Source organism: Drosophila mauritiana, chromosome 2L, assembly GCF_004382145.1.
Source record: "Drosophila mauritiana strain mau12 chromosome 2L, ASM438214v1, whole genome shotgun sequence".
In the NCBI taxonomy this organism is placed as follows: Eukaryota; Metazoa; Arthropoda; class Insecta; order Diptera; family Drosophilidae; genus Drosophila; species Drosophila mauritiana.
The window spans coordinates 13,046,662-13,056,545 of NC_046667.1; the positions used below are offsets into that span (position 1 = coordinate 13,046,662).

The window sequence follows — 9,884 nt, forward strand, 5'->3', positions numbered from 1 at the left end:
AGAGCCTTCGGTTTTAATGCACGCGAAATTGACTTATTTGATTTATTTTCATAGTTTAAGCCAAGGGCTTTTATTATAAGCATGCTTTAAGTGAGTGGATATTAAGAAAATGCAAGGCAAAAGTTGTGCTATATTTAAATTCGCGTTGTTTGTGAATTATTTATTTAGTACTGTACGGTGATTAAAAAAATAATGTTGTGTTTGAATAAAGAAAATCATTGTGTCCACAACACTGAGAGTACATTATACCATATTTTTTTTTAAACTGCACCCAAGTGCAGAGAGCTTTCTTCGAAAAGTTATCCAACCAGCATGCATTCACTATTCGCTCATTATGGAAAGCGGCTGATTAAATATTAACTAATTTAATAAAATGCCGGCCTGCTCCAATATTGAAATAGTCAGCGAATGTATTTGCCCAAGCGCACCTAGCCGAGATATATAAAAGGTGGTGCCAGGTTGCGGAATGATTAGGCTATCCCTTGACCGACGATGCATTCGAACAAGTCATCCGTTCTCCTGCTCGCCCTGGCCATCAGCGCCAGCTGCGTTGTTGCCACACCGCATCTGCAATTCTTGGATGGAATCTTCGACTCCATACCCCAGACTGGCCTCCACATCATCAGTGGGTTCGTGAATGCCACCAGGAATGGCACGGCCATTGCTGGTGAGTTCCTGGACAGCATAAGGAACTCCTCCGCCCAGTACACCCACGAAACCATAGAGTTTGCCCACAAAATCGCGGATGCAGTTCATAGAGCCGCCTCCGAGGCAATCGTCGACTTTTCCGTGACTCTGCAGGCTAGCATCGACATAGTGCATCAGCATGTTGGTCTGGTGAGAAACATCCTGCAGCAAAAGGCACTTAAGGATGCCCTCGCCACACTGCAGACCGTCACTGCCGTCGTAAATGATCTGGAAGTGGCCGTGCATAACCTCAATGATCAGTTAGACGAGAAGAAACAGGAGTATTCCGCCATAATCCAGGTGAAGTGGAGCCTGTGGACTGACGACCAATTAAACCGAGTGGATGAGCTGACGAATGGAGTTGGCAACGAGGAGGCCGAGGAGATCATGAATGAGCTGGTCTCCCGCTATTCCGGATATCTGCACAGCTGCCTGGAGGAGTTGCAAGCGCAGCAAGCTACGTATGAGCAAAATGTCCAAGAGGCCATCGTAAAGTACCACAATGCCACCAACAAACTGACGGCCCAGGTCAAGCTCTGCGCCCAGTTCAACCTCAACTACCTATCCTGCCGCAATGGCATCAATACAGAGCTACGCGCACTCGACTCGGCTCCCGCGGAGCTGCTCACCCTGAAGCTTCAGGGCATCCGACTACTGGCCATCGGCCTGAATGCCAACGGATGTGTGGGCCAGACCCTGGCTGATCACGAGCTGGAGAAGGCCAGCGTGGAGCTCAAGCTGGATGAGATCATTAGGCAGTACCAGGAGCAGCAGGATGGGGAAACGACCACCATAAGTTAGACGGATTCCGAGGAGTCATCCAGCAATGAATATGACAACTCCAACAATGACGACGAATCCTCGTGGAAATGTTTACAAGAACGTATAGTACTTTTAGGTGTCGGGTAGAAGCAGCAAAATAAATTACTCTAATGCAACTAAATTTGAAATTGTTTTCCTTCATCGTTTATCAATGGTGTTTCTAAATGATATTTCCTCTCAAAATATTTCTTACCTTTTAACAGTCCTTTAAAAATGAGTACCAGATAAAATGCACCACCCAGATACCGATTAACTGCTTTACTTTATATGTAAATTAAAAAAGGGTGCAAAATAATATAGAGAAGGGAAAAAGAAACCAACTTGCACTCATAGCAGCTCCCCTACTAACAAATGATACAAATGAACTGAGTGAATTCCCCTTAAAGGACCTCCCCAGCTGCTATAAACATAAATAGTTGTATAACAATAATAACGAACAGTATAACACTGAAAGTACAATCTCAACTGCTATAGAAATGAACTTTTGTGCTTTTGTATAACGGTTAATTGAAAAGGACACAGAACGCGTAGTACAGCTTTTTTAAACTTTAATGCTGTTATATTTCTCAGTAGAAATGTGTTGTTTTATATCAAATATAAAAGATTCCCTATAATATACAAATTATACCTCCGTTCAACTAGCATACATCTTTGTGATTCTCATTTATAGCTCATACGCCCCGTATACATAACTAACATACAGCTGGGTAAATTACATTTATAACTCATACGCCCTGTATAACACGTGTACGATTTCCCCTTTATGACTTTGCGAGGGGCACTGAATGAACCACTTGAGAATAAATATTTGCTGAAATTAAACGCAGTCTTTTTATCTTAGTTTGCTTACTTGCAATTTTATTGACTTCATGTGTTTGAATAGATCTCTTTAGTATCTGAAATTGCCTCTTAATATCTAAAGACCACTAAATCTGTTTTCTGATTTCTGTTTATTATTTACTTAATGATTATACTTTTTGTGCGCTAAGCCAAACAAAAAGTTTACACATTTCGAAGCATTGGAAATTCGATTCAGTTTCGTGATAATACTAAACTTATCATTTTGCGTTTCTGCCTCATGCACAAGCCAAAAGACAAGGACCTGTAAATATGTCCCAAGCTTTTTTTAGCCCACTAACTCATAGGCTAAGCGCATACCTCGGAGGAGCTTCTGCCTTACTAATTGGTAATGTTGCACTAACAGTTCGCTGGCAAAATATCGATACATATTCATTGTTTTGCTGCATGCATCGCCTTAATTTCATTCTTGTATACCTTATTGCTTACTCTACAACACGAAACAATGGCTTAGATTACATATGAATTTCGCATTAGGAATTTACTGAATTTTGTTTAGGAATAATTTTGCATTAGGAATACCAAAATCGGGAAAGCATATTTTCCAAATTAAAGAGAACAACCAAACAGTGATTAGTGATTATAATAATTTCGTAGTTGCTTCTATCTAGCATTAAGTATTTCTTAAGTCTCTCATCCCTTGTTTCATCGGAAAATATATCAACGAAATATTTGTTTCAAAATTTAAATAACTGAAAATATTGGAACAACCAACTTGATTTTCGCTGATATCATTGGCTTGAGATCATATTGCTACAATCATGTGTTATTGCTTCGATTCGTAAGTGCCTTCCTTCTATTCCTACTGTGAGCAAATGAAGATACTTAAATTCTTAGGGTCAGTTACTGTGTTGAGCATTTGGATGAAGGCCAAATGAAGTTGATAAACCGCACCGGAACACAACCAACTAAATTCTCAAACTAATTGGCACATAAATGAACCAAATGCCCCAATTTAAATGTTTCCAACAATGTCCCTATCTCATTGGTACTCCACCCTGGCCACGGGCACGCCCAAATCATTGATCTCGAAGACAATCAGCTTCCGTTTCTTGCGAACATTGGCCAATGGAATCGATTGCTTGGGTGTCGTCGTGGTCCTTGTGGGTGCGGTGACCGGGATGGATTGCTGCTGCTTCGTTGCCGTTCCCTTCGTTGTTGCCTTCGTCGTTGTTGTGGCTGTGGCAGTGGCCACTCCTTTGATTAAACTCTCATTCGTTGTTGCACCCAATTTTCTCTTTGGCTCCAGCAATTTCGAATTTTCCTTGGGCTTTTCCTGGTGCTTCTCTTTAGTCTTATCATTAGTATTTTCCTTGGCTTTCTCCTTGGTCATTTCTAGGGTTTTTTCCTGTGGATTCTCCTTGGTCTTGAGCAACGGTGGCAAAGCTGGAAGATCGCAACGCTGGCGGAGATGGCGATACACTGCATCCACGCGCTGCACCAAACGATTCACATACTTTGTGGTAGTGCGATCTACAATCGAAGGAGCCTTGATGCAGTCGTTGCCACCGAATTCGCAGACCTACAGAGAATAATAAATTTATAAAATAAATATCTTTCGGAAAGTTTAGTTTATACTGACCCGATAATGCTGCAGGATGGCCTCCTTTGGCGGCACGTTGAGGGATCCCTTGCCAGGTGCGAATTCCCACACGAAGTGGTTGCCCGCCTCGACAACTGCCTCCGGTTTACAGATGTACTTGGATCGTTGCTTCTGAGGATGCAGTTTATAGCGCCTGAAGTGATTAGTACAGTGATTAGTATAAATTATCCTTGTTGCTTCCCTTTTAAAAGTCAACTTACCTTCGTGTTTTACGTTGGGTGACTAGATTGGCTCGGACTTTGGCCAGTTGGTCATTACCACCCTCTATTCCAGAACTAGCCAGGCTGTCATCCGCAAACTGAAGATAGTAGAAGGCGTTCTGGAAGGAATAGGCTCCTGTGTTGCGATTGCGAAAGCGCTGGTTCAGTGATCTATATATATCAAATATAAGAATAAACAACAAATTGAGTAATTATCTAACTTCATGCATGTGTCCTTACCCAATGAGTTCATTCAACGTATCCGAGTAGCGTGGCACAATGAACTCGTCCAGATCCACCAGGGCCAGATACTTGTAGCGATACATGGTGCGGTAGAGGCAGTCGTTTAGGGCCGCAAAGAGTCCTTCGGTTCGAATCTCCTTCTGGCTGCGCATGCGCAGATTCCACGGCAGGATGCTGACCGTGGGTCGCTGATATTGTGTCCTTAGAACACGAGGCGTGGCATTGTTGGCTGCCTCCGCTGGCGTCAGTGGCTCCAGATCGTGTGCGGTCAGATTTCCGGGCACCAGACCCCGTTGATAGTTCTCCAGGACGCAGGAGGCGTGTGGTCCCAAAGTGTGGTTGTAGAAGGTGAAGTGGGACACACCCAGTAGGGCATAGAACTCCAAGTACTCCATCAGATACAGCGCCTGGTCGTAGTTGAAGTGCAAAGGTTTCACGCAGACGGCTATGCGATCGGGTATGTTGTCGCCACTCGGCGGAGGATGAGCCACTGGCGATCCTCTCTTGGCACTCGAATTAGGCGCTCTGCTCGCCGCAAAGTCCGCATCCTGGTCGGTGTTCCGCAGAGTCAGCAAATTACCAGGCGGAGCACGCAGTCGGGATACCACGCTCACGAAATGAGGAACAGCCAGCGGTGGAGTTCGTACCGGACACAGGATGAAACAGGCGCTGTATTTCAGATTCCAGTTCTCACGAATAATCTAGAATGTTCAATTTTTATTTGTATAGCAATATATATCTATATATTCTGACTCCTTTCTTTTGCATTGCATTGCAAGACTATCAGTGCAACAATATCAATTGAATTTCTGTGCGGACGTGTGGAAAGTGCGGAATAAATTGAAGGGCTCACCTTGACGCGAGCCATCACAGTGGCCGAGGAGTACTTGGCACGTGCCGAGGTGGAGCTCGCATCGGTGCCATTGCCAGGACTCGGTCCGTACCAGAATCGACACCACACCCGCTCCGGTCCCCTTGTCTTGGTGGCGCCCACCACTCGCACCAGGCGTGCTCCTTCGCGCCGGTCAAAATAGGCGGAGTAGACAAAGAACTTGAAGCGGGTGCCGTTGACAACCTGCCAGGCGCCATCGGTGGGCCGTGTGCCAAACGGGAAATGGGGCAGGGTCTCCTCCACCTTGTCCGGCAGTACCTGGCCCCAGGGTATGAGCGGTACATTGACGCCAAACGCTCCGGCTCCACCACCACCGCCATTGAGAAGCATTCCGGCCAGGCGCTGGCCATCGGCGCCTGCGGCTTCTGTGAAATTGGAAAATGCATGAGACATGCGGCGTATACGTAATGTCCTATTGTCGCAAGCCATTTTCTTTGTCGCCCAGCCTTTTGTGCTTGGGATTCTTACCTTGAATTTTCAATTTATTGTCGCGCAGCTGTACAAATCCTAATTTATTATCACTCAAAATGCTGGCATCCAATAGATCGTAGTCGTCCTGCAATAACAATTTATTTAGCAATGAAATTAAATGAATCTTTAACTATTTATTAGGTAAGTAAGTGAACAAATTTGATTCAAATTATAAATGTTTTAGGAACAGGAATTAAATAAGATATTTAGCTAATTTATAAATTAATTAACAAAATTCATTGGTTAGTCATTCTTTTATTTTCATCATCCTGTCAAAAAGCACATTTTGATATTCCCACCGATTTTTTCTTTAGCCCTAATGAACGAGTTGGCCACTAAGCCGTCTGTGGGCCGATTTGCATAGTCCAACTTACCTTAACATTATCATAATCCGGCATGGAGTCGCCCATCCGTCCGCCCAGGCTGGCACCGCCTCCGCCACCCGCCCTCATGGCCAACATGCCGCTGTGGGTGCGCTCGTCGATCATGAAGACCTGCAAGGAAGATGGAGGAAAGTCCTTTGGTCAATTTGAATTTCAAGTGGCTTTCGCCTTTTTGATTAAAATTGCTGGGCAAATTTACACTCGCAACTTGAATTAACATCTTCAAGTTCCGGCTATCTCTCTATGAACCATGCAGTTTAATTCCATTCAATGTCATAATATCAAAATCATTTGTTTATAACAAATCATTTTGGAATTCTTTTTTGTCAATATCTATGGACTTACCTCGGTTAGAATGATTAGTCCAAAGACGGCGAAGAAGGTGATGACGATGAGGAAGCTCATGCCGGATCTTTCCCTGGTGCCCCACTGCTTCTTGCCCCGCTTCATGGTGGGCGTGAGGGATGTTCGGGATCCGTGGTGGTGATGGTGCTGCTGCTTCTGCTGATGCGGCTGCAGTTGCTGCTGCTGCTGCTGCTGCTGCAATTGGTGCTGATAGCAGGCGTGCGAGTGAACCTGCTGTCCGTAGGCGGATTGGTAGTGGCCCAGCAGCTGGGACGCGGAGCTGGCGGAGCCGACGGAGCCCCCCGGGGATTGCTGCTTGTACTGGGGGGGGCTCCGGCTATTCAGCATGTTGGAGTGCAGGGAGTGGGGGATTAAATTTCGGTCTCAGGGCGATACTTTTCCCTATGTTTCGTATAATTTTTGAACACTCATGTGCAGATTTTCATCGCAATGTTATCGCTTTTCCAACTTAGTGCTATTCAATTTCCATATTATGGGCAAGCTTTATGCATTTTAAGGTTTTCGAATTGTTTATTTGCGAAGAAGCTGAGCAAAACAAATGGGAAATGGAGAGCGGCTCTTTTCAGAGAGCGGAAAGGAAAAGCCGTGAGCAAACGGAGATTGCGCTCTCAGGACACTTTTCCTTGCTGGCCAATTGGAAAGGAAAAATCAATAAAATCTGTGCAAAGATTGGCTTCAATTATTTTCTATAGAGAAGCTGTAGTCTACAAAAATGCCAATTATACATCCGTATAATACTTTATTCAGCCGATTTTTGTTTCAAGCGATTCTTTTATATTATTTTCACATAGTGAATGTAATCACTTTGGTTATCACCTTTTCAATGCAAATTTTATTGGCAAGTAACTTTGATTCTTAACCACTTATCGTTATACACTCGGATTGTATTAAACTATATTCATAGTAAATATTGATTTGATTTGCTTAGTTATTTATTTTTGGCATTTTATACAACATTTTACTCGCGTCGACAACAGCAGGAAAACAATGCGGCACAGCTGAGTAGCTCAAGGCGAAGGACATGCGCACAGGACATTGAACGCCAACAGATGATATCGAACATTGCCAGATATTCGCAAAATTTGCTGTCAGATATTATATATTATTTATTATTTTTGCACTAAATTTTGAAAGCCAATTTTGAAATACTTTTTAATGCAAGAAAAATATTTTTTAACCGAAATCTATTTTATTAAATATTGTTTAGGGATTCCTTAACAAAATGCATACCTAAAATATCTAAATTGGTCATCTAAAATTGTGTGTTCGTTAACGTTCCTTTCAAACTAAATATTCAAAACAAAATTTTCTAAATGTGTATTTTATAATATATTTATATAACAATCTATAATTTTATATTTTCTTAAATCGGGCAGTTATTATTCAAGAACCAAATTTATTCGGAAGAATATAATAAAAGTATAATCTTGTTTTAAGTGAACCAAAATCATGAATGAGACCAGCAACGCTTATATTGAGACAAAGATTTCTCAATTCAATGGATTCAGTTTCCTGGGAAACTTTTCGACCAAGAATGGCTTTCCGAAGAATGGCCCCTCCACATGTCGGATTATTTCCTGCCCGGACTGGACAAAAGAAATTAGCGGAAACAATAAAATTTGGCAAACTTTTGAAAACCAATAAATTCCAAGTGTTTGGAAATCAATTGGGAACAAATTGCAACAGGCAGAAGCTAAGAAAAAGTACGAAAAGCGAGTGGGAGTGAAATGTGTGCTTGGCCAAATGCATATCTACATATTGACGCTCCATTCATGGCATTCCACTTTTCACTTGATATTTTGCAAGGGAATTGCGGAGTTTGCAGGACAAATAAGCAAAGAAAAAGGTGCTCAAGTGGCTGGGGCAAACAGTTTTGTTTGCTAAACTTTTGTCATTGAGTGCGTTCCCAACAATAGCAAAGCAACCGACTGGGAAACTAAATTCGGGCTGCAAGCCAACCTTAAGTTTCGGGGAGAACAAGCCAAGCAACATTGTGGCAGAAAAATAAACATAAATTGAAGCCAAGTTAATTCTGAACAAACATGCAAAACATGGCCAAGATAGACGACAGACTAGACAAACTATTTATGGTAAAATTGAAGTTGTAATGTGGCAAGTGAGTAAATACGAGCTGAGGTAACGAAATACCATTCTATAATTAATTTCTAAATTAAATATCACTAGATGCATTGTTGGTCAGTTATTACGATGATTTACATATAATTGTGCAAATTGCCAAATAACCAGAGTAAACAAATAGATTGGAAGGCAGTGCTGCAAGTAATAAATACACAGCACAAGCCCAAGAAATCCCCAACCATTGCTGCCACTCGAGAAGAACATCCGAACATCCAGTGCTGCACCTCAAGTGAGATTAAATAAAACTGCAGGGAAAATTGAAATGAAAATTCGGCAAGGCAAACACAAATTCGAGACAAGTTATAGCAGCATCTATGAGATACCTTTCCCTTCCCCCTCCTGCTTCGGTCCTTCCTCCTTGGTTGCCAAAAAATATTTCATTTATACAGATAGAGAGAACTCGCCTGCATATATTTGCCGGCAAGTGGGAACTTTCACGTCGAAACGGCGCTGTGGCAGCTTAAGTTACTACCCAGTCCACCCAGCTACCAACTCCCACTCCCAATCCCTCTACCAATCCCACCGATATTGGCCAGGCGTGGGCAACTTAACTTTGATGAGTTTGCGAAGAGTTCCTGGGTGGGGGAAAGGCAATAAGGTGTAGCGGACTTAACTTATCCACCTACTTGTGCGGTCGGGTGTGCTCAAAATGATGATTAAAATAACGAAAAGGATGACTCTCCCACAGGCAGCTGAAGATATTAACATGGATTTGGAAACTAATAAAGGTGTAAGGACATACTCCATTTGAAAATCTCTCAAAAAACTTTTAAGTATGACTCTTTTAATTACTAATTTAAAAGGATATTTTCGAACTCAGAACTTATTCGTATAAAATATATTAGCAACATTGCATTGTATTCAACCACCATGGTGATGCACCAGCAGATATCCGTTAAGAAGGACGACTAGCATGCTTCCAGGCATTTTATTAATTTCACTGCATTTTGATGCTCTCGTTATCCTGGCCAGAGGACGAGGACAATGATGTCTGGAAATGGCTGGCAGCACTGCGGGCGCACAACTGCCGGATGCGCGGGTTGTTTGGTAATTTCCTTAAAGGAAGTGCATGCAGTTGCAGGACCATAATAGGTTCCTCCGCGGTAACCATCCTTATCCTAGCCGCCGGCTGGAGCTGTCCGAAGACCGAAGTTCGCAGCCGGTTGGCTGGCCAGTGGAAAAATATGTGTGGCCAAAAATTTGCTACACAAATTTCCGCA

General features: G+C 42.8%; 2 protein-coding genes across 4 annotated transcripts; one reads left to right on the plus strand and one right to left on the minus strand.

Moving 5' to 3' along the window:
* Window positions 1-464: 464 nt before the first annotated feature.
* LOC117150675 lies at window positions 465-1,630 on the plus strand. Its single transcript, XM_033317680.1, has one exon. The coding sequence runs from the start codon at window positions 493-495 to the stop codon at window positions 1,486-1,488; it is 996 nt and encodes a 331-aa protein (XP_033173571.1). The 5' UTR covers window positions 465-492; the 3' UTR covers window positions 1,489-1,630.
* A 728-nt stretch (window positions 1,631-2,358) lies between these two features.
* On the minus strand, window positions 2,359-7,508 carry LOC117150436. 3 transcript variants are annotated; one of them, XM_033317320.1, is made up of 9 exons: window positions 7,342-7,508; window positions 6,505-7,050; window positions 6,151-6,270; window positions 5,774-5,861; window positions 5,267-5,670; window positions 4,411-5,114; window positions 4,171-4,341; window positions 3,950-4,103; window positions 2,359-3,889 (listed from the first exon to the last, which is right to left on the minus strand). In XM_033317320.1, exons 2-9 carry the CDS (start codon window positions 6,850-6,852, stop codon window positions 3,350-3,352), a joined length of 2,529 nt encoding a protein of 842 aa, XP_033173211.1. In that variant the 5' UTR covers window positions 6,853-7,050; window positions 7,342-7,508; the 3' UTR covers window positions 2,359-3,349. The 3 variants fall into 3 exon arrangements, with proteins under 3 accessions (XP_033173211.1, XP_033173210.1, XP_033173209.1); XM_033317319.1 differs by having other exon boundaries at window positions 6,505-7,151; XM_033317318.1 differs by lacking the exon at window positions 7,342-7,508 and having other exon boundaries at window positions 6,505-7,311.
* Between the last annotated feature and the right edge of the window lie 2,376 nt (window positions 7,509-9,884).